General features: G+C 33.0%; 6 protein-coding genes across 8 annotated transcripts in view; 3 read left to right on the top strand and 3 right to left on the bottom strand.

Annotated features, from left to right (window-relative positions):
• The window catches only part of Task6 (TWIK-related acid-sensitive K[+] channel 6), a 39,341-nt gene extending 31,935 nt beyond the window's left edge, over positions 1-7,406 (top strand). The window contains exons 3-5 of the mRNA XM_065356692.1: positions 1,701-1,856; positions 1,945-2,450; positions 2,607-7,406. Of these exons, the coding sequence (XP_065212764.1) occupies positions 1,701-1,856; positions 1,945-2,450; positions 2,607-2,882 (938 nt within the window). The 3' untranslated portion in view covers positions 2,883-7,406. The remainder of the gene's footprint in view (positions 1-1,700; positions 1,857-1,944; positions 2,451-2,606) is intronic.
• A 222-nt stretch (positions 7,407-7,628) lies between these two features.
• On the bottom strand, positions 7,629-9,646 carry LOC135840254 (alpha-2-macroglobulin receptor-associated protein). Its single transcript, XM_065356691.1, has 7 exons — positions 9,212-9,646; positions 8,992-9,136; positions 8,751-8,915; positions 8,550-8,648; positions 8,370-8,475; positions 8,135-8,291; positions 7,629-8,062 (listed from the first exon to the last, which is right to left on the bottom strand). The coding sequence occupies exons 1-7, from the start codon at positions 9,425-9,427 to the stop codon at positions 7,850-7,852; spliced, it is 1,101 nt and encodes a 366-aa protein (XP_065212763.1). The 5' UTR covers positions 9,428-9,646; the 3' UTR covers positions 7,629-7,849.
• Positions 9,647-9,852: 206 nt separating this feature from the next.
• Positions 9,853-14,769, bottom strand: LOC135840248 (hemicentin-1-like). Of its 2 annotated transcripts, none has more exons than XM_065356684.1 (17): positions 14,643-14,769; positions 14,302-14,560; positions 13,525-13,698; positions 13,208-13,378; positions 12,874-13,103; positions 12,689-12,805; positions 12,363-12,608; positions 12,081-12,234; positions 11,809-11,990; positions 11,633-11,705; positions 11,384-11,528; positions 11,176-11,297; positions 10,951-11,103; positions 10,742-10,873; positions 10,546-10,658; positions 10,177-10,464; positions 9,853-10,102 (listed from the first exon to the last, which is right to left on the bottom strand). In XM_065356684.1, the coding sequence occupies exons 3-17, from the start codon at positions 13,652-13,654 to the stop codon at positions 9,908-9,910; spliced, it is 2,451 nt and encodes an 816-aa protein (XP_065212756.1). In that variant the 5' UTR covers positions 13,655-13,698; positions 14,302-14,560; positions 14,643-14,769; the 3' UTR covers positions 9,853-9,907. The 2 variants fall into 2 exon arrangements, with proteins under 2 accessions (XP_065212756.1, XP_065212757.1); XM_065356685.1 differs by having other exon boundaries at positions 14,637-14,758.
• Positions 14,770-14,863: 94 nt separating this feature from the next.
• LOC135840256 (short-chain-enoyl-CoA hydratase-like) lies at positions 14,864-16,403 on the top strand. The gene is made up of 6 exons (XM_065356693.1): positions 14,864-15,093; positions 15,160-15,407; positions 15,494-15,638; positions 15,725-15,874; positions 15,945-16,111; positions 16,201-16,403. The coding sequence occupies exons 1-6, from the start codon at positions 15,039-15,041 to the stop codon at positions 16,285-16,287; spliced, it is 852 nt and encodes a 283-aa protein (XP_065212765.1). The 5' UTR covers positions 14,864-15,038; the 3' UTR covers positions 16,288-16,403.
• A 360-nt stretch (positions 16,404-16,763) lies between these two features.
• On the top strand, positions 16,764-19,118 carry LOC135840253 (tRNA (guanine(10)-N2)-methyltransferase homolog). 2 transcript variants are annotated; one of them, XR_010557714.1, is made up of 10 exons: positions 16,764-17,002; positions 17,124-17,189; positions 17,263-17,511; positions 17,582-17,716; positions 17,816-17,972; positions 18,061-18,167; positions 18,247-18,388; positions 18,456-18,651; positions 18,723-18,871; positions 18,958-19,118. XR_010557714.1 is itself a non-coding variant. In XM_065356689.1 (10 exons), exons 1-10 carry the CDS (start codon positions 16,934-16,936, stop codon positions 19,042-19,044), a joined length of 1,338 nt encoding a protein of 445 aa, XP_065212761.1. In that variant the 5' UTR covers positions 16,764-16,933; the 3' UTR covers positions 19,045-19,118. The 2 variants fall into 2 exon arrangements, 1 of the variants encoding a protein (XP_065212761.1); XM_065356689.1 differs by having other exon boundaries at positions 18,742-18,871.
• A 91-nt stretch (positions 19,119-19,209) lies between these two features.
• LOC135840249 (ATP-dependent RNA helicase DDX54) lies at positions 19,210-22,778 on the bottom strand. Its single transcript, XM_065356686.1, has 13 exons — positions 22,420-22,778; positions 22,176-22,349; positions 21,947-22,111; positions 21,658-21,866; positions 21,441-21,587; positions 21,198-21,366; positions 20,911-21,121; positions 20,608-20,837; positions 20,332-20,532; positions 20,143-20,266; positions 19,862-20,072; positions 19,502-19,788; positions 19,210-19,431 (listed from the first exon to the last, which is right to left on the bottom strand). Exons 1-13 carry the CDS (start codon positions 22,420-22,422, stop codon positions 19,229-19,231), a joined length of 2,334 nt encoding a protein of 777 aa, XP_065212758.1. The 5' UTR covers positions 22,423-22,778; the 3' UTR covers positions 19,210-19,228.
• Between the last annotated feature and the right edge of the window lie 736 nt (positions 22,779-23,514).

The raw sequence follows: 23,514 nt of genomic DNA, 5'->3' as shown, positions 1-23,514 counted from the left end.
CTCCCCCTACCCAAAAAGATAAACGATGACAAAGATGGTGCAAAGCTATAGCATCAGAGAGCAATACATTTTTGGTGCAAAATGGTAAAGAAAAATCGTAGAGAATGGACTCGCGTATTTACGGCAAACTGGTTATGCAATTTTATTAACATCTATGAATAGGTACTGCGTTTTGAGTGTAACAGAGAATTGAAGGCAAAACAAAATCGCAGTGTTACGTTGGCCGAGTACGATTTTGATCCACAATGATTTTTTTTTATCTGTTCGAAATTATTTTACTCTCAAAATGTGCACTTTTGGCAGAAAAGGCATAGATAAGTACTTAACAACAAAATTTTGAAAAATGTCGAAATCAATCAAACTACACATATCGAATACGTACTATGTTTTCAGAAAGCTTTTGACGAATACGTATGACCTGATTCTTTCAATCTGACTCTTTCTGGCTCCTTTTCACCTTCACCAGTTCCTCTAGATTCCAGTTGACCATCTCAGTGTCCTCTGTGAGAATAAAAATGTATTTACAAGCTCTTTCGTTATTTTTGAACATAGATAAACGTTTTTTTCTTTTCTAGACTACAATTTTGGCACCTTGAGTATTATCAAAATTTTTTAAAAAATAAATAAAACCTCAAGTTATCTATTAGGTATACATACCAATTATCATCTGGTCACCTATATTTTCTGAGACAAGGAGAAGTTCGGCTATAAACTCATTTTTCTGACCTGGCTCTTCTCCTCTTTCACCCCATCCCCCTTGAAGATTTTAGAAGGCAACTTTAGCCATTGTCAAATCGCTGTGAGTGAGTTTCCACTTACATTTTGAGTTGTTCCTTTGAACATTATTATGTATGTACTAGGTACACTCGTAGACTCGTACATCTGTTACGTATACATTGGATCTAATCGGCGAAAATACTCAGAAAGATATCGGTACCTTCATCTGACATATACGCACACTACCAACCAACATTTCATAAATTTCAAATTTATTGAAACTTTGAAAGTAAAATGGATACCTGAGAGAGAAAAAAACGTTAGTCAGGACGTTGTCGAACGGTCCATTACTCATGCAGTGAATTATTTAGTAGCTTTTTTAAAGCCTTTGTTTCTGCATTTCTACGTTGGTATACTATATTACAATAGAGAACAAAGGCTTACTACAAAATCAAGCTGTTGCGCTAAAAAAAAATCAAGCTGTGCGTTTTAAAATGGCGTTTGGAGACTTTTATTCTAGTAAAACGTACAATTTCTTTTTATCAAGGAAGAAACTACGCGAGTATAGCTCTGTGTGTATTTTATAGCAGATATCTCGACTTCAATGAACTTCCGTCTCGTAGTTATACCTACACACGTATATAAACTAATATGTATACCTACCCATCCAAAAACATATAAAATCTCTCAAAAAATTCAGTCAACTCGTTCTCATTATTGCTTTTTGGTTTGTTTTGTTTTTTGAATCGTCTAATGTACATACAATTACCTACGTAAATATTTACGCTTACGCATGTATTTGAAATTAAAAAAATGAATTGAAGCCTTGATTTGGGCCACAGTGTGTCAGTACCTCACTTACCTATTTTTGTACGATTAAATCCGTATTTACATGTCAAATTTTTAATTAAGAAAAAAAATATCGAGTAAAGTATGTAAGTACAGAGAACGATGTTTTTAAAAAATCGTTTAAAATGTTTCAGATATCGAACAAATATTAATTAGAAAGTATAATATATCCATGGATGACTACCGCATAATAGAAACCGTTGTGCTGAAATCCGAACCGCATAAAGCTGGCCAACAATGGAAATTTGCTGGTGCCTTTTACTACGCTACGACCGTACTCACCACCATTGGTAAGCGTGCATCGCATATAAAATTATGAGTTGCTTAGTTATACCTCTGAGAACTTGTATCGCAAATTTGATATTGTTTTAATTTTAGGTTACGGTCATTCGACACCGAATACTATCGGTGGTAAATTGTTTACAATGTGTTACGCCATGGTTGGCATACCTTTAGGACTCGTTATGTTCCAAAGCATAGGCGAACGTCTAAATAAATTTTCTTCAGTCGTGATAAAAAAAGTCAAATTGTCGTTGAATTGCAAAAAAGTCGAAGCTACCGAATTGAACTTGATTTGCGTGGTCACTACACTGAGCACATTGACGATCGCTGTCGGCGCAACCGCTTTCAGCCATTATGAAGGATGGGCGTATTTCGATTCTGTGTATTATTGTTTCATCACCTTAACCACAATTGGATTTGGTGATATGGTAGCGCTACAAAAAGACAATACATTAAATAGCAAACCCGAATATGTAGGTTTCACTTTGATATTCATACTATTCGGATTAGCCATTGTGGCTGCCTCTCTTAATTTACTCGTGTTAAGATTTGTCACGATGAATACAGAAGACGAGCGAAGAGACGAAGCCGAGGCTTTGCAGGTTGGTAATTTGAAATTTTCCACAATTAAAAGTAATAAATCGTAAATAAACCGGCGATTCTTAAAAATAAAAATAAAATATCAAATAAAAAAGCATACCTATTTAACTTGATGAATACCTATCTATCTAATCGTATTATATTTTTCTATTTTTCAGGCGGCACAAGGTGCTGTAAGACTCGAAGGAGATGTAATTACTGCCAATGGTTCAATATTAAGTATACCGATAGTGATAGAAACGAATTCGTTGGACGAACCGAACAGTCAGTCGGTTTGTACATGTAATTGTTGCGGCGAAGTATTTCGAGGGCCCAATTACAGTCCGGAAAGCTCAGTATATATGCCTCCCTCGCCTCCTCCTCCGGCAATACCGATGAGGCCCATAAATAGGGCATACTATATTTCGGGGACCAGACGACGTGCTTCCATATGACATATATCTTCCTCTCAACATCAATTTTATACTCATAAATCGAATGAATTATTACTCATTACGTAATATATTCCGAATTAGGAATGGATAATTATTTCCTTAATTGAAATACCTATTTCGTTTCGGTCATTCCTATTATGTTTTTATCTCCAAGAGATACGAATCTAAAGTGATAATTAAGTAGAATTAAAAATACTTAATCGAAATCACAAGTTGGAATAAAGTGAAGCACTACATTTAATTTTTCTGCTTACATTTTAAAATTTTTATGATATATTTTTACCTTTTTTTTTTTTTTGTTTTTTTTCCTTTCGTCTTTTACAAAATTTTTGCAATTTTAATAACGTACCTATTGTTAATTTTTTTAAAATTTTATTTATACTTAGGGATTTATCCATTTGTAAATAATTAAAACGGAAAAACTACCTACCAAAAGTCATTAAAAATAATTTATGTTCATCTGTTCATTTAACTTGCGCGTATTCGTGGCGTTCAATCGTGGTAAAACATATTTCCGGTATCTAATGTAATAAATCCGCCATCTGTTTTCCAATTCTTGGACGAAATATCTACTTTGTAAATGCTGATAACAAATAATAATATGAAACAAATTCTGATGTAACGTATACCCATAATGGCTAATTACGAGAATTTTCAATTTTGTATAGTTGTATAATATTTTTCTATTTTTCCTCTTAATTTTGTTGATTTTTTGAAATTTTCTTTTCTTTTGGATATTCCTTATCATTTACTTACTTACTTTCTTACAAACCGTACATATGTACTTAGGTGCCTATATAAGCACATCGAAACCTCTCGTAAAAAAAAATAGTAGATAATTTACCTGCTCAATTATAACGAAACATTGATAGGTAGGTATCTATCTGATTTTTTTGGTCATTACAATTTACATTCTCAGTGAAATAAAAAATATTTACCTACATATTATACGCCTATCCACCAGGCCCGTAGCCAGCATAAGGGCAGCCAGGGCGCCGCCCTGGCTGGCGAAACGCTTTGCCCTGGCTGAACGAATTCGCAAATTTCTCCTATCACAAACAAATTTTGAAATCATTTTTCCATTTTTTGCAATTTTGAATCCAAAATAATTGCATACCTTATTCAAGGTGTCAAAGAGGTCCTACAGGTCCTACTGAAGTACTAATTTTTCTCAAAAGTTCTTTTAGTCCTACTAAAGTCCTATTTTTCAACAATTTTATCCAAAAGTCCTACTTTTTTCAAATTTTAAATTTTTCCCATTTTTCCGGAATTTTGAACAAATTTTGTAGAAAAGGGCTCATTTGTCGACTTTTTTAGATTTTGAATTTCACATTTTGAGAGCTTTTGCCCTAGCTTTGCTCGTGCTGTTTGCATCTTCTTTTCTCGCATAGAAAACTTATGTATTTTGTTCAAATTCGAGAAATGTTCAAAGTTTGAATCAGGAAAATGAAAATAAACTCCTCTCTCCATAAGGAAACTTTTTATTTTCACTTCTGAAAACATGATTGAATTTTTGAAAGCTGTTGGCCTCGCTTCATTTAGGATTGTTCGCTTTTCTTTTTCAAGTTTGAAATTTTTTTTTTTCAATATTCATCCGGATTTTTAAAAGTTTTAAAACAAAAATAATAAACTTCTTCATATTATGTACATATATCATACAAGAAAACATCGTTTTCATACACTTCATAATATTAATTTTCGGGATTCGCCCTCGCTTCGCTCGGTTCCGTTTGCTTTTCTTTTTTGGATTTTAAATTTTCCAAAAAAAATCACCATTTAAATATTAAAATTTTGAAGCAAAATAATAAATTTTTTATAAGTAGCTCATCACACAAAAAACGTTGTCTTATACCTCTCAAAATACTGATTTTCGAGAGCTTTTGCCCTCGCTTCGCTCGAGCCCATTTGCTTTTGTTTTTCAATTTTTAATTTTTCTAAAAAAAAAAAATCATCATTGGAATACCATCGTTTTTATGCCTCTCGAAATACTGATTTCTATGAGCTATGACTGCTTGAATTATTAACCAAATACAAAATTTGCGACAACCCCCCCCCATAACTCATAAATTTTGGTAAATTTTCATGCCCTGGTTACAATTCCATCTGCCCTGACTGAAAAAAATCCTGGCTACGGGCCTGCTATCCACTAAATTATTATACGTAGTATTTAAAATATTTTACCTACCTATTTATTTTATATGCCTAATCATATATATTGTACATTTGTTTGAAGTGAATATAATTGGGCATTTTTTTTATACTACGAATTATGAAATGTATAAATTTTATTATAAGAAAATCGTTAGAACTTTTTTATTTTTTTGTTTAATAATTTATTCATTGTATTTTATTTATTTATTCATTTTTTTCCCATTAAAATCACTATTATGTAGATATATTGATTCCCCTCGTTGTATTTTGCAATACCTGTGTAATTTTTTAAATAATTCCAAAGGGTAATTAATATAATATTGTAAATGAACAAATAATAATTTTTTTTTAAATCGACGATCCGCAACTATACCATTGTACATTGTACATAACGTATGTAAGTAAGTACGTAAAAAATCTCCATCAATGAAAGTTGCGATAAAAATGAAGCAATAATTTAACAATTTTATTAATGATTTTTTTAAAGAATATAACTGGACAATTTAATGAAAATTTTGTGAAAGCAAATCACTGTACCTATCATATATGTATGCAGTGCACAACTGTACAAAGCCCATATTCGAAAAGTTAAAATCGCAGCCACTTCAGAAACACATCTTTGAAAATTGTGATTAGGCAACTTTTCGTTTTCGTTGCATCCTAAAATATGGAAAATCAATTACAATTGTATACTTCAACATTGGTAAAAATGTTAATCCTACCAAATTAAATGATCAGCTACTAAACGTGATATTCAAAATAATTAATCACGAGTGAAAAATGAGTTTTTAAACATTTATGCAGTTCCAGTTCAATTAAAGTATTGTTTAAACGCAAACCCTGAACAGATTGTAAGCTATACCTATTGAAAAGTTACATATGCGATTTAATGTGCAACGTATTGTCTATATGCATTTAATTAAGAATATTTGCTTCAAATTTGGAATATTTTTCATTGAATTATACTACCTATTGTTATTGTATCTTGTGACTTAAAAAATAATTTAAAAAATGAAAATATCGAGGTATATAATATAAAAAAGATGATTTTCGGAGGTACTTCTATTAATAATGAATTAACGCTATTGTAGGCTGTTGATATTGGCCTATTTCATGATTGATATGTACCTATTTCTTCAGAGCTTTACTCAAACACACGATTATTTTATTTTATTTTTTCATTATTTTTTACGTAGTAGACGAATTTTAACATAAGAAATTAACATTTTTTTTTTGATATTGTCCTAATTTGAAAAATTATAGATGAAAAATTGCACATCAAAAGCTTCAGTAATCATCAGGTATCCTGCAAAACTGAAAATACACACTATATTTCATTCGTTTGAAATTTTCAGTTTTCCGTTAGCTAGAATTGATTTTTGAAAAAGAAAAAAAAACGTAAAAATAACAATAGATGTACGTCTACCCACCAATACATTTTTAAATCTGGTCATTTACAAACCTATAAATTAAATAATACGATTATTTTACGAAATGACCAATTTTTTTTTCTATTTTACTTATTTATCATACTCCAGAATATTGGAATTGTCTGATATATCTACTTGTTTTATATGATTTTGTTATACTATAACGCTGATCGCAAGAAATTGTTTAGTCAGAGTAGAACAGAACAAAAGTTTATAAAATATTTTTAATTCGTGTTTTTTTTGTTTAATTTTTTAACGAGAAGCTGTATTGTGAATGTATCTTCGATGCATTTAAGTACCTACCTATAGCAGTGCGATACTGAAATATTTTTGAACTGCAAATAAGATTCGCTTAAAACTTTTTTTTATTAAAATTTCCCGTGTAATTTTTTAAAACAAAAATTTTCAAGTATTTACTGCCCCTCTACTGCCGATGATTAAACGGAATTTTTTGTAGAGTTTTTTCCTTCTTAAGCTTATGTAAGTTACTATAGACTGCTTGATTTTCGGATATGGCTATCAACTTAAGATTTTAAAAAGTATATAATTCGACAACTTCGCGAACATAAGTAGCCAATCTATCGACCGAATTATTGGAAAATTTTGAAATGACGTTAAATATTTCAATACACACTAGATCCCAAATATAATTAAATACTTAGTGTTACTTCGGTGCAGAAAAAGAAAAAAAAATATGACCGAAAATCAAGGCAAGAATTTACTTGTATTAGGTGTACCTACTTATTGTATTCATGGTGTAAATAACATCTTTACAAACTATACTTTTTCGAACTTAAGGATCTTATTATTTTTCATTTTCTAAATGTATAAATCAACAAAAAAAGGACCATACATATATTAAACCATCACACTCAACAATATAAGCAGATTGTTTTAGAGCTATACAATAGGTAAAGTTCTGTAATATATGTATTACGATTCATTTGAGTTTCCTTTATTTATTGTTTACCTATTGCCTACCTATGTTCTTTTAAAATATACTGTATTGCCAGTTATCAGCAACATTTCAAGTAACTATAATTTCCTTTTCTTTTTTTTTCAATTTTTTATTATACTTTACATTGCATATTGTATTGTTTACTATGAAACAATAAACTTTTTGAAATTTCTGCGAATGTTTCGTTGAATTCATAATGAACAGAAGTTTCATTCGGTTTTCGATATTTATTTCAAAACAACAATTATAAAAATATAAATGATTACTTTCACACATGATATGAGATTAGTGAAGATAAAACAATACTGAATTCAGCTACCCTTCAAGACAAATTCACCATCTTAAACTAGTAAAATTAGGTAATCAAAATAATTTGAGAATAAAAATGTAGATATCACAAAACAAATAAGTATCATCGTTACATATTGTTAGAGCTCATTTCGATTCACAATTTTAGATTCCAAATGACTATGCAGTTTCTCTACTTTTCGAGATTGTTTCTTTATCATATCTTCAATATCTTGAATTCCGTCGGATTTTTCTCCACTCAATTTTTTTTGCTCCGAATGTTTACCAATGGCAGCTTCCAAATGTAAATTACGAAGTTTCAATAAACGTTTCTCATAATGATGTAATTCCGTCTGCACATTTGAAAAGTTGTTCAATCGTCAGTTCGGATGAAATAACGCATAATTATTAATGAAACAACCTACCCTTATTGATTCCAATTCTGCGTTAGAGAAATTCGAATGGACGGCTATTCTCCAAAGACCTTGAACCTTTGGTTCTACAAATTCTCTACTGTTAGGTCCTTGGGCAGCCAAACGTTCTAATCTATCGTAACCATCTTTGATGTCACGACCTTTACTCCTGCGTAAAAATGAAACCAATGAACCTAATCATGTCATACATCGAACAGCAATAGGTCATAAAAATGAAATTGAATACCTGATATCGTTAACTCTGTTTTGAAATTTACTTTCCGGGATGACATCGTTTGATTCTTCGAGATTTTCTATAGCATTTAGTTTATCAAAGCTTTCATCTACGGTATCTATAAATTTGACGATCGATTACGAAAATTATTTTCAAAAATGAGAAAAAAATAAACCCAAGTTTTGATCTTACTATCGTCGATTTCCGATGCGCTGTTGATTAGAGAATAATACTCATCAATTTTATCCTGATGATGGGTGAATTCTTCTTTCAACACTTGCAATTCAATTTCTACGAAGAAATAAATACAGATTAGGCGTGAACATTTAATGAGTCTATAAATAACGCCGCAATGCGACAGGAATGTGAGCATGGCTGAAAATCAATACGTACTATTGAAACCGGCTATTTCAGCTTTAGTCCACAATTTATTCAACTTTTTATCCTTAAAAACCTCTTTATCCAGATACGATTCTGGATTAATATCATAATTTTTCAGTTTCTTCGCATCTCCCATCTCTTGGAAATGTTCGAGTAGTCCATATGTACTCATGATACCTATACCGGAGACAAACACAATTATATCAATATAAAAAATACTTGAAATCATTTTGATATCCATAGTGTAATTTACCGATCAATTTTTTCCGTAGTTCAGCTTCCTTTAAACCTTCTTTATCCGAATTTCCGGCAGAGATGTAATGTTTGAAAGCTATTTCTTCTTTATCGTGTAATTTCAAATCCGAATAGAAAGACTTGAGTTTTGGTTCGGATAGCCGCTGTAGATTAAAGAAAATAATTACGATTTACTCGAATTACTCGTCAAACGAAGACAAATTAAACGCTCAACTTACTAATTTAGCTTTTGCCCACAGTAAATTCAATTTGGCCATTCTGAATGGTTTATCATGATCTCGTATATGGAAATTTACATCTTCTTCAAAATAATCTTTAAGCTTAGCTTTCTTGACTTCTTCTGGCTTAACATTTACTTCCTTAGAATATTTATTCGCACTCGATGCATCATGCAATAGAAATATAAACAAAAAAATGTAATTTAACAAAATCATGCCGCTGGGTTGTATTGAAGTTTATTCACGAACTCGATACGTTTTGAATTCCACACATTAACGTGAAATAATGAAATGAACAATTATCGCATGAATTTTTCAGTAAAAACGATGATCACATCACTTTTCGTCGAATTTGAATTACTCCGGAAGAATTGAATTAAATTATGCTGATTTTTTAAAATTTCACTGATAAGTTTTTTTTATGGAGAAACCTTATCAATATCAATACGCCTGCGATTCGTTGGTAGACAAATGGGAAGGGGAATTTCCGATTTCGCGGGTGTTTTCAAAATTTTACATACGAGTTTTCGAGACTATATAGAGTCGAATTTTCGATGAGACGATGATGAATGATCGTGATCCACCATTGAATTTCAATCGGAATGATAGGTCAATTGAATATTGAGAATTTACTATTAAAGTAAGAAAGAAAACGTTTATTAATATAAGTAGTGAAAATTAGTAGGCAACACAAGTTCACCACACATGCAAAATAAAGGTACGTTGTAAAGTAGTTAATTTATTTTTCACGATGCATGTGTAATTGCCACTGTGAATATCTTTTTTGGCACGGTTTATCACCAAAAACTGCCTGCTGGAAGTTTTGAACGAGATATCTGTCAAAGTCCACTTATTAACTGGCCATTTCAAGTCGTTTTTCTTCCACACTACCTAATGTAAGAAATAAAGTAAAAGTAAATAGAAATTATAATCTAGGTCCGATCATACATTAATGCGAACCTCACCTTTGGTAAGGGATACCCGTCCACTGTACAGTTCAACATGATGGTTTGGTTTTCTGGCACAGATATTGACGTCTTATCGTCGATACCTGCAAGAAAATATGGCGGTACCAAAACCTCCAGTAAGAAATGATGCAAGTTCGTTTCCAAAAAGACGGTCTCCATACAAGTGTATAAACCAGAATCGGAAGACTTCACGTGAAGTATTTTTAATATTTTCCCTTCTTGTTTTAAAACGTATCTAGGCTCGTCAGCTCGTTCGTTCACTTTCATATCGAGGGGAAAATTTTCCTGAAATGAAATGAAACCGTTGAGAAAGCGAAAAGTTCCAAATTGAAACTATTCGTGGAACTAATTCCCCAAAATATTCACCTTTAGCCATTGGACATGATAATTACTGCTCTGCGGAGTCGGACAATCCAAAATGGCTCTTTCTGACTCCTGTACTTCGATTACAATTACTCCGGGCTCTCGAACGTTTTCATCTTGAAACATTATAAATACAAGTGAAACTTATCTATTTTTAAAACGGAATGGCATAAAATAACGCTAAATGAGATCTCAGTACCAATAATAATAATTTCGTAATGCTTGGAATCGTTGCCAATACTATTTTCAGCAATACATGAATAAATTCCGGAATTGTTTGACGTAACACTCATCAACAGCAATGTATTGTCAGGTAAAATAGCAACATTATCTGAAAAAATCGAGAGATCATTTTATTAGGTTATCTTAACACATTACAAAAAAAAAATACGGTAAACAATAGACAACCAGTGACATTTTCATTCACAACTTCGTTGGTATGATTGAACAGCCATTTAATCACAGGCAAAGGAAATCCGCCAGCTGTACAAGGAATTCCGATATCATCATCGAGTTTCACAATTATCTGTTCAGTTAAATTTTGTTGGATGGAAGGCAGTTCTACGCAAAAAGTCATTTGCATGTAGTTTTCAGAAGTAATATATACACGAATATGATGTCAAAAATATCTACCAATTATCTGAACACTGGTGTTCGCAGTAGAAGTGCCATTTTCATTGGTTACTTGACAGGTATAATTTCCAGAATCTGCGGCTGATGGATTTTCCAGTGGATAAAAAGCGGCCGCTGACTGGCTGTGGCGAGTTGAAGAATAAGTAGGTATATAAGATGGAAAGTTGCACAGTGAGTGAATTATGAGAAAATTTCATTTTTTTCTCACTTGTAAGTTTTTGAAATATTCAAGTACTCGCCATTTTTAAACCATCGAACCGTGAATGGAAGCAACGATTCAACTTTACAAATTAACGAACTCGATACTGATTTTTTGAATGTTTGTTCATCCGGTAGTGTAATAATTGGTGCTTCTGTGATCAAAGCAAAACAAAACAAGAAATTACCTATTACATACTTTGAATTCACCTAATATTTAGTAGGCAATATATAATTTCAAGAGAAATTCAATAGGTACTTGCAGAAACAGAGCTTATTGCTGATGTAGTAATTCTTCTTATCACAGAACCATTTTTCGTCAAACCGCTTACCTTAAGGAAAAACAAAAAAAAATTATTCCACAATAACTATTGTTACATTTTTAAAAAAATACATTGATATGTAATACATATTTCATAAATTAGCCTCACGGACTTGTAAATGGAAATTTGTGTCATTGGGTACAAATTGCCCATAGTAAAGATCACGCCTATTATCCATTTTTTGCAACCAAACGATATTTATTACAGTTCCATTAAGAGTGACTATTTCACAAACAGTGAAGTTCACAATATGCTTCGTGTTTGTCGGAGCCACTAGGAGATAGTTTTGAAAATCTACGAAAAATTCGTCAATAAGCAACAGTTTGTGTTACGAAAATTGATACAGGTAGGTACCTGCTTCTATCAATTCTAAAGCCTGCTTACCTTTCAAAGGTTGATGGCTAGTTTCATTTAAAGATGTTACCCATTCGACAGAAAATCCATGAACGAAACTGAAATTACTTTGGCCAGTAGTCCTCAACGTATAATACGACGAAACGCAACGGACAGATATTTTCCAGAGTCCAGGTTTAGGATTCTGAAAATACAATTTGTGTAAAGCATTAAAAATCATGCTCAGTTTTGACACATATTTCAGAGATAATTTCTGCACCTTTCTGACAATTTCATGTAGGTAACGTAATTTAATACAACAAAAATGTAAACCTGTATATTGATGATTTTAATGTTTTCCAAATTCAGTAACATGTTAGCTTTTGAGGTACCATCGATTCGTTTACCAAGGGCATCGGTCACATTCATGAGTGTTTTTTTGCCAGCTAACGAAATGGTCAGTTCATTCAAGGTATCGTCAATGGGAACAGCGAAAGTATTCGAGCAATTACTGGCACCATCAATAGATAGCAAGTTCACTTTATGCGATCTTAAAGAAACTCGTATGAACTCCAGAACCTATGGTATTCCAAAATTTATTCAATTATATTTGAACACAAAATATCAATTTATATTTCGCGTAGACTAATCACACTTACTTGATGAACATCGTGTTTAAACAAATCAAAAATTTGACCGGTACTGACGGCGGCTATTTTTACATATTCAGCAGGATCTTCACCATCGTCACAGTTTCCAGTCAACACAAAAACAATCTAACTACCCAAATTACTTGTAAAATTGCAATGATCTGCGAATCGATAATTTCCAACGATTAACTCACTTGGCAATTTTTCTTCTGTATCAAAGCCAACACATCGGCGAGTAAATGCGTATCTTTAGGATGAGCATCGGTGAAAACGTAAATGTAAGAATTGGGCAGACTCAGTTCCAAACTTTTTTTGATTCCAGTCAGTGACATTTCAGGACAATCGCCCCCTCGTTCTACAGTCAATTCGCCGAGGATTTCCCTGAATTCTGTAGTATTTGTGGTCGCAACGTAAGGTCCTATATCTGCAAATTAAAAATTCAAATCTGTAGAATACCTATTTCAATTGTGTAGGAGCATTGACACATCGCATTATGACAATTACAATTAGCTACAAACAAAAACTCACTCGGATCTCCAAATGGGACGAGAATATAATTGTAGATGACCTTTTCCTTATGTTCTGCGATTGTTTTCAATATTTTCTTAGCACCACTTTTCACTTGGTCCAGTTCACTGGACATTGAACCAGTCACATCAAAAACAAATGCTAAACTGGAGAGAGACAATAAAGATGATGCTGAAAAATAATACAAATCATAACTACGAATATTTTGGTCTGAATTATTATTTTTTAATTGTACCTAGGCTAGAAAACGTAAAACTTTAACTTGGAAAGTATTCCATCAACGCAGAAATGAAAAAAGTCAGATACGATTCACTTACCATCCACATATTCCGTATTGTTGAATGAAACAGTTTGATTATATTCCTGGATACGCTTTCCATCATTATCGAGACATATGGCCTCTTTAGCTATCGCAAAAGCACATAAAATTACTAAAATCACGTCCATTTCATTCTTTGAGAATTTCTGTTTGGGATCATATTATTCCGATTCTGTAAACAATGACAAATTAAACATTAAAAAATTATCTGATAGGCTAAATTTGATATCAATTATCACCAAACCTAGATAACAAACTACATATCATGACGAATTCGTGTGAACTGTGAACCACTCAACAAGAACAATGCATTTATTCAACGTTTGAAATAAAATTGCAACGGAGAAATAAGTGAATTAGCTGTCAATTGCATGATGCTGAATCGGCTAATTAATGTAAAAAGGAGAAAAAAATGTTTTCTCAATCACTCTCTCAACGATTATCGCTCGAGCAAATCATATATTCTCTTTTCATTTCAAGTTACGGTGAGATAATAAAATCATTACAGGTACCTATTTTATCGAATTTTAGATGCGTTGCGTACGAATTTCGGCCGAACTTCTGAATACGATTTGATTACTACAACTGAAATTGGGCTTTAAGGGCACATTAGGTATATCTCTAATTAATTTGAAAATGATGAATGTTATTTTTCTAGGCTAATTCTCTTCGGTATTGATTAACTAGGTAAATATTGCGGTTTGCGGTGTAGGTCTCTTTTTTATCTTAACATTAGATTGAATATTTTCAAAATTGATGAAAAATTTTTTCTTACCAACTAACTTGAGCCGAATTCCACTTCATTCAAGAATACATTTGATATTTCGATGTTGCTGCTGAAAACCCTGTGTACTTTTTTGCATCGGATTATTGCCATATCCTATCCACTCGTTTCGGACTGCATAGAGACAGACAAGATTGAAGTTGTTGTTGTCTTTCCTCCAAACCGATCATTTTCTTAAGAATTAAGAAGTAGATATCGTTTTTCAAAGCTTTTCAAACTTGACCAGATGCCTGGTTGATATAATTTACCGCTGAAAAATAAGAACGAAAGGAAATTACTACACATGCACACATTATATTTGGTGGTAAATTATTACATTTGATTACTTTTACCAATGAGTCTGCATGAGATATGACATGTTGTTGAGTTGTCGGCTAAAATTTCTATGGCGAACAATCTGTACACAGAAATCACCTCGCAATTATATTTTTCATTTAGTAAATTTGTTCGTCATCGTCACCGTAAGAAAAATAAATTTCGAAAAAAAAATGATAAAAAAAATAATTCCAAATCACTCAATCAGCTGATGAGCACGTGGAGGCGCAAAACAAAGTGATAAGAAGAAGTTAGTGATAAGCACTGACTGATGCAACTTGGAAAATGGAAAATGGAAAATTGAAATTCGTTTTGGATTCGGCAAAAGTATAGTTTAGTAATTAAAAATTTATTTAATTGGTAAATTTCACTTCTAATGTTATTAAGGTACTAGTTTATATTTTAACGAAACCATGATCCTTCGAAGTATTTCCAAACAAGTGAGGCACTTCTCAGTTATCGCCACTGGTAAATTTATTCACGTACTTTATTCGTTTCGTTTTCGAACATGAGATTAACAGTTCATTTTTCCAGACACAGACCACATTATCTATAGAAAATATCCACCTGTCGTTTTAATTGGAATTAATAATCCAGATAATCGAAATGCAATCAACGAGTCGATCGCTGTTGATTTAAAAAATGCCTTATCAACATTTGAAAATGACGATGAAGCTAAAGTAGGAGTTATTTTCGGTGAAGGTGGAAATTTTTGTGCCGGTTATGATCTCAAAGAACTTGCCAATCGATTGGAAAATCCACCGAAACATTTCATAGAAAATGTATGGGTGTTTATTCAATAATAACTTAGTGCTTATATTTCGAAATGACTGGTACACAATACATAGAAATGTCGATAAATTTCTAGGATATTACTGACCGCTTCATAAGCAAACCTCTGATTGCTGCTGTGAATGGGTTTGCTGTTGGAGTTGGATTTGATTTAGCTTTAATGTGTGATTTGAGAATTATGGAAACCTCCGCTGCATTCGGATATTACGGTCGACGATTCGGTATGAACTATCTTATGCTGCAGTATCATCATTCATTGGAATATTTTATGATTTATCTTCCATTAATTTTGTGTTTATTCTTTAAGGAATGCCTATTAACAAATTTGGAATGCGGAGATTATCCGCCATGGTAGGATTTTCAAAAACCATGGATTTAATACTAACCGGACGGGCTGTAAAAAGTGAAGAAGCATTTAAAATAGGTTTAGCCAACAGAGTAGTCGAATGTGGTACAGGTATGATTTCAGAAAAATGTTCCATTTCCACGAATAGCGCAATGTTTGATTTATTGATTTGAACTTTTAGCCATTGGGCAAGCACTCAGTGTAGCTCAAGACATTGCAAAATTTCCTGAGGCAGCTCTTTTAGAAGATCGATTTTCCTTGTATGAATGTAATTTCCCTGATACGGCTAGTAAATCCATCAAAAACCTGGATGTGTGTTCCTCTAAACATCGAGAAGAATTATTACAGGTTATTATCCGCAATTAATTATTGTTCGATTTCAACTAAATTTTTACGATTGCTCTATAAGTCACTCGTTTGTTGCGTATATTTTATAGGACATCAAAAAAGGTGCGAAAATTTTTGCGGATGGAGCTGGAAGAAAAGGTTCCTTATTTTCCAAGTTTTTGTGGGACAAAGTTTGAAACATTTCCAGTATTTCCACACCTTGTTTGAGTTTGACTGATTAATGTATACTTTTTACTGTTTTTTAAATCATTGCCAGTTACTTTACGTTATTCAATTAAATAATATAAATCAACTCCGATTGTTTCATTGAATATTTGGTTGAGACAAAAAAGTGGAAGAAATAGTAGAACGCTGAACATGATTTTCAGTTTTCTGAATTTTGCTTTTGGTTAACTCTGCATATCTGCTGAAAGTTGTGAAATTTAATTTTCACTGAAGAAAATACTCTTCAGTTGAGGTTTGCAATAAGCCAACAGCCCAAATTTATTATTTGACCTGACCATTTTGCATCGCCATTTTGCCGCAAATTTGAAATTTAAAAAAATTTAAAAAAAATAAATTGTAATTGGCCAGCGCCAGCCATGACAGCCATGAAATGAAAAAGCTCAAAGCCAACAAAAGCTCATTGTTTTCAATTTTTAATGATAAGAAACTAGGAAACGCGGTGATAACAAACTGACCAATTTTGAAATTTGAATATTACTATGAATTTGAATTCTCAATGGAATTCTCTCTAAAATTTGAAAAAAATGATATTTCATTGAATTTAATAATACATTGTATACGTGCTATAGAACTCAATGAATTAATTACTACCAGAGCATGGCCATGAAAAATCTCAAGAAATACTTGTTGTGGTTTGCGAACGATCACGTGGATTTTCGCCTATCGGTGAGTGTCCTACTCCCTTTAGTCCCTTTCCTGCTCAATGTGTTTTTTGCAATTGATTTTTTTTTTCTTTATCTGGTGAAAAAATTACTCTTGCATCTAATCGAACCGATTATAATTGCAGGAAATAGAAGCCATTGCATCTTTATTCAAAACCACTATCATATGGAAAGAAGAACCATCTCATAAGGTTACTAGATTTAGTGAAAGCGCAGATCAATCAGATTTCTGTTTAATAACAATCTTGTATATTTTGAATTTAGCCTTTCTGGATAGTTGAGTTACCGTCCGATGAAGTTGCTAGGCAAATAGCTAATCGATCAGTTACTCTGAAATTTGTAACGGAATTATGGGCTTCAAGCAATAAAATAGAAGACTTACATAATGATTTGAAAACGTATTCTTCTAACGTCCTCCAACACGATGAAGTATTCAAAAAATCTTCTTTTAAATTCAAAGTAGACGTTTTTTGCAACACTCAATCGTACGCAGAAAAAATGGCTAAAATTGAAGTAAGTGTGAGAATTCACAACAAATCACACTGCGTAAATAATTTTTTGACCGAGTTTTTACAAATTTTAGACGTTTAGCTATCTTCCAATTAAAGGACCTGTAAAATTAGCCGACCCAGACATTACTTTCCAGTATTGTGAATTTTATGGAACTGATCCAAATAATGTACCGGCTGAGCCTTATCATTTATTTTTTGGAAAACTGGTTGGTATTTTTATTACGTTTTTTCTGGAAGATTGTATGAATTAAACACGATCATATCTTTCCATGTAGGTATACTAAATGTTACTCTCAAATTTTCAGATTTCCAAATCCAAACGAAAATTGATACACGATTTTTCTTTGAAAAAAAGAAAGTTCATTGGAAATACTAGTATGGATCCTGAAATGTCTCTAATTATGGCTAATCATGCCAAAGTTGAAGCAAACGATCTCGTCTATGATCCTTTTGTAGGATCAGGTAAATTAAATTTCACTACGTTCTTTATTTTTTTCAAAAGTGCATGGAGAATGAATTTATGTTCGCTTTTGTATTTGCTTGAAATTAGGTTCCCTTTTAGTAGCAGCAGCCTATTTCGGAGCCTATGTTTCAGGAGTAGATATTGATTTTTTAATGGTTCACGGGAAAACAAAACCGACGAGAAAGCAAACCAGAGTTAGTACATATTTCTGATTTTGAGATATTATTTTGTTCAATTTTGTAACATGTTCATCATCAGTATGAATTTTTTTAGCACATTGCTCGACAAGGAGAAAATGTACTGGCAAATCTAACTCAGTACGGTATGGAAAGTAAATACCTAGATGTATTAGTCGGTGATTCATCATTGCCTTTATGGAGGAATGAATTAAAATTTGACGCAATAATCACTGATCGTAAGTTCAATTCTGCGTAATTATCTTTGTTTCATGATGAGTAATGCTATCGAAAATCTGCGTTTAGCTCCTTACGGTATCAGAGAAGCTACGGAAAGAGTGGGATCGAAAAAATCGCGAACGTTCAACGATCCTGAAGCAGCTGCGAGATTTCCTCCCAAAGTTATATATACTTTTCATCAAATATTGTCTGATTTGTTATTCTTTTCGTCGTCTCATTTAAACCTCGGAGGAAGACTAGTCACGTGGATTCCAGTTTTTCGGTAAACCAGCATGCTAATTGCTTTTTGGTCTCTACTCACTCGTAAAATTCATGTACCAACAACGAATTCAGAAATGTTTTCTTTTTACAGAGAGGATTACTCTGAATCTACTTATATCCCTGAACATCCATGTTTCAAATTGATAAGTAATTGCGAACAAGTGTTATCAAGAGTAGTTTCCAGAAGATTACTAACTTTCGAAAAACTTAGAGAACCTACAGTAAGCATATGTTTTTTCAGTATTGAATCAGTGAATGAATTCGTTAATAAATTGAAATTCTAATTCGTCGTGTTCTTCTCTTGTAGGACGAAGATCTGGAGCTGTGTAAAATAGAGGATAATAAATTTCGAGAGAAATATTTTAATTATAAATATAATAAATCTTCGAGCTAGTGATTTAGAATTATTTTTCATGTATTACCTGTAACTTTTTTATTGTTTTTAAAATAAAAGATTGTTTCTTCGTATTTTTGCAGGTGATCATTTTTAATTTCAATTTTTCAGTGAAAAATTCACCTAATTGCTTTACGAACGACGTAAAAAAAATGAAAAACACGCTTAAAAATTGTCATTTTTATTAGATTTTATTAAACTTAGCACTCTTTTTCTTCACTTTAGTTTTATTACTAGGTTTTCTGCCGTTTCTTTGTCGTCGTTTTTCTTTGATTTTTCTCATCTTCAGAATATGAGCGGTATCAATGTTGATTAGTCGTTTTTGTTGTTTCTCATAAAGCTTCATATTATGTTTACCCCAACGGGTATCAAGACGCATAGACATTCCTGAAAATTGATTTAAAAAATAATTTTTTGGAACAAAAAGACAAGTATGCAGCCATTAAATTAATTTTACCTGGTAAAGGTTTGACAGCTTCTTCTTCATCGTCACTATTTTCAGCATTTTTCACTTTACTCTTTTCTTGCCATTTAGCGTACTTATCGCTTTTATATGACACTGGAATCCACTGTCCAGACTCGGATTTAATCATTTTTTCTTTATTATTACTAGCAACGTATTTTTTTTTAGTTGGATCCCATTTTCTGTTCACTTTTTTCTGTGATCTCATCATATCAGTAGTATCACCAGTTAGATCCAGAACGGCATCGTTGGATTTTGAATGCATCTCATTTACGGCTAATCTGTTATCAAGAAAATGGTAATGGTAATAAAATTTTCAGACACATGGAATAACTTTTAAAAAAACGCATTTACCCTTTCTCCGTTGTATCATCGGACGGCTTGTATGGCACGTAATGATCTAAATCAATTATTGCCTTTTTCTTCGCTGCCGTAGGGTTAGCATCTTTATTCAATTTTCGCTTTCTTTTTGAAGTGATTACTTCTTGGAAAACATCCTCGATATCATTGGCGTTGCTGCTTTCCAGCGTGCTGGAAGATCTTTCTTTAGCATCCGTTACAATTTCTAAAATTTAAACAAATTAACTCAATAAAAAAAACATCAACAGAACGATACATAACGGCTTTTAAAGAACCTTTTTCTTTTTGCTCTTTTTTCTTCCGATGAAAATTAACCATATTCTCCTTATTAATCTTACGGAACAGTCTCGTCGATAGTGACATGATAGAATTAGATGACTGTCCTAATTCAAAGATGGTCTGAAACGGATAAATGATAATAATTTCAAATTCGATAATAATTTTAAAAGAAGTTTTCCACTTACAGTTTGAGGTTTATAATCTCTCATTTTATTGATGAACTTCAAGCGATCGGTTTCTGTGCCATATTTTTCCGCAAAAACAGGATGAACTTGTAACTCTTCCACGTTGATAGATTTAGCTCTTCGAACGCTATCTTTAGACGCACCAGGACGAGATCGAATGTAACTTTTGTAACCATTATTACACACTTTTTTCATCGATTGCTAGAACAACGAATTTACCACTTTAAAACTGTATAAACGTACTATACCAATGGGCATAAAAGATGAAAAATTTACCACATCAGCAGCTATATCACTCCAATTCATCAGAGCAGCTAATTCTTCTTCCAATAAGAACTGGGGGATTTTTCCAAAGCAAGCATCACTCGAACTGTTTTGTTTGCTATCGGCGGTAACCATATTCAAAGGACGTCCCAAAAACAAATGTAAATCTAGCAAGTAACATATCTCGTCCGTCGTAACTAAATTAAAAGCATGTCCTTTTCTACCAGCACGAGCACATCGACCTATAAAATTATTTTTAAAATGATATTTTTCGGAAATATTTTCACAAATCCAAAACATGAACAAAGAACTAACCAACGCGATGAACGAATAATTTTGGTTTAGCTGGGAAATTATAATTTATGACATAATCCAGCTGTGGAATATCAATTCCTCTCGCAGCGACATCAGTTACAATTAAGACTTTGACTTTTCCGCTTTGAAATTTCGCAGTGTTTATTTTCCTAGCCGATGGATCAAGATCAGAATAGATGTAAGTACTGGATATTCCGGCATGTTCGAGCATCTGAATGAAAGATATTCGATCACATAGAATTAGTTTTCTACAAAAAATTAAAAAGGTATCAGAAAATTCTACTAACCATATGTAAAAATTCTACGTGGTGTTTGGTAGCTGCAAATACAACAGTCAGGCCTTCAGAATCAAGAATATGTTTCAATAAACATAATAAAGCAGCTTCGCGTTCTTCAGGACGACAGTGATAAAAACTCAGTTCTAACGTATCAGGAATTTTAGTTTCAACATCCAATCTATAAATGAATGAAAATAAATATTGAAAATTTTTGACGATAACATTTTCAGACACGGAGTTCGAATAACGTACCGAATCAATACTGGATCATTCAAGCCAGCTTTAGCGAATTGCACCAGTACTTTAGGTAAAGTGGCAGAAAATAACACTGTTTGACGCGTTTCCGGTAAACGATGAAGAATTTCAGTTAACTGTTCACTGAATCCCATTTCGAATAATCTGCGACAGACAGTTTATTAGCTCATTGGTATGTTGAAACAAGATTAGTCAGTTTATTTTAAATATTTACCTATCGGCTTCGTCAAACACGACGTATTCTATACTATTCAATTTCAACTGCATTTCGACACAAATATGAAGAAATCTTCCAGGAGTAGCAACAATTATATCGGGATTGCCATGAATTGAAGAAAATTGCGCTTCCATAGGATCACCTCCAAGAATGGGCACTGCACGTAAGGTACAAAACCGTCCAATTTCCTTGATGAATTTCAACGTCTGCTCACAAACAAAATCAATTTCAGACATGCCCATTGTTAATAATTAATCAAATATCATTTTAATAACAAGATGCGCACTTGTAAAGCTAATTCACGCGTCGGCGACATTATCAACGCGCGAGCTCCAGAACTTGAATGTTCTTTGAGTTTCTCAAACATAGGTAGAAGGAAACAAGCTGTTTTTCCACTTCCAGTGCGGGCCATAGCCACTATGTCGCGACCTTCCAATGCAACAGGAATACTCTAGGAAAACAATGAATAAATATTTCGCAAGACTCAGAAAACATCATTGAAAAATTTTGCTTACTTTTCTCTGAATTGGTGTAGGCACTTTGTATCCTCTTTTTAAAACACCTTTGATTACAGGGAAACTTAAACCCATGCTTTGAAATCCGCCGGATTTCTGTTTCTTGTTTTTCTCCACCGAAGAACCGTTCGGTTCAGTGTCGGTGAAACCGACAACATCAACTTCAGTCTTACTCTAAAATAAAATACAAGTAGATAATATTCGAATACACGAAATGATGTGAAAGTACAATTATCTGTGTTACCATTGCAATTTCCTTCGAAGAATTGAGATCACTAGCCAACTTCTTGATAGAGGATCGCACAAAATCGAAATGAGAGATAAATTACATTACGTTAAAATAACTAATGATCGTTTGAACATTCAAGAACAGATGCATCAGCATCCTTTTCGTAAATTTTTCTTTTAAAACAACAACTTTCAAAAAAAATTCGAAAAACTTTTGAAAACTTTTCCACGCTTGTTAAATTTTTTGTGTTTTGTCTTCGTGGTTTTTGATAATACGCCCTAATAATACTAGAGTTCCCTAATAATACTAGGGGGTATGCTGGACCGCCATTGTATTCCTTCCCAAAACGTACATAAATGAACGAAACACCGTAATATAGACACTGTACCTGTGCCCTCCGGGTAAGACATCCAACTGCAGGCAACGGGGAAAAGGGACGGTAGTAAAATCTTGTGTCATGCCAATTTCTCCCGCTGGGTGCTTTTGGCTGCGCTATACGTCAGTTTGCAGGCAACGGAGAAAAGGGAGGGTTGTGTAGTCTGGAAGGAACTCCTGGCTGCGCGCGCAGTCAGGAGTACCTCGCGGACTACACAACCCTCCCTTTTCCCTGTTGCCTGCAAAATTGAAGTACAGCGCAGCCAAAAGCACCCAGCGGGAGAAATTGGCATGACACACGTAATTCAGCCAATATGGCCGCTAGTTGGATGTCTTCCCGCAGGTCCAGTGTCTATACACCGTAAGTACGCATGCAATTTTTCGTGTAATAAACGCAATTTTTTGAAATGTTCGCGAGTTCGGGTGAACTTCTATGTGGTCTCAAATTAAAGACGATGAAATTCCCTATCGATTGATGTTAAATTTTCGTCATTTCGTGTAAAAATAACGATTTTATGAATACTTTTATTTTACGGATTTTTGCATACTACGTACGTCATCTTTAAACTAAAAATTCTCAAAATTTTCAGTGGACACATGCATGTTTCAAAGTACCAAAATGTTCGGATTTTCATCCTCTTTAAAATGAGCTATTAGCGAAAGCTCTAGATGCAACCGATCAAATCTTCTGGACGTTTAAATTTGCGAAAACAAGCTGCGCGCAGTAAGTATTGA

Source organism: Planococcus citri, chromosome 3 (assembly GCF_950023065.1).
Source record: "Planococcus citri chromosome 3, ihPlaCitr1.1, whole genome shotgun sequence".
Lineage (NCBI taxonomy): Eukaryota > Metazoa > Arthropoda > Insecta > Hemiptera > Pseudococcidae > Planococcus > Planococcus citri.
The sequence above is the reverse complement of the archived record's forward strand: the minus strand, read 5'-3'. Positions and strand labels throughout refer to the sequence as shown.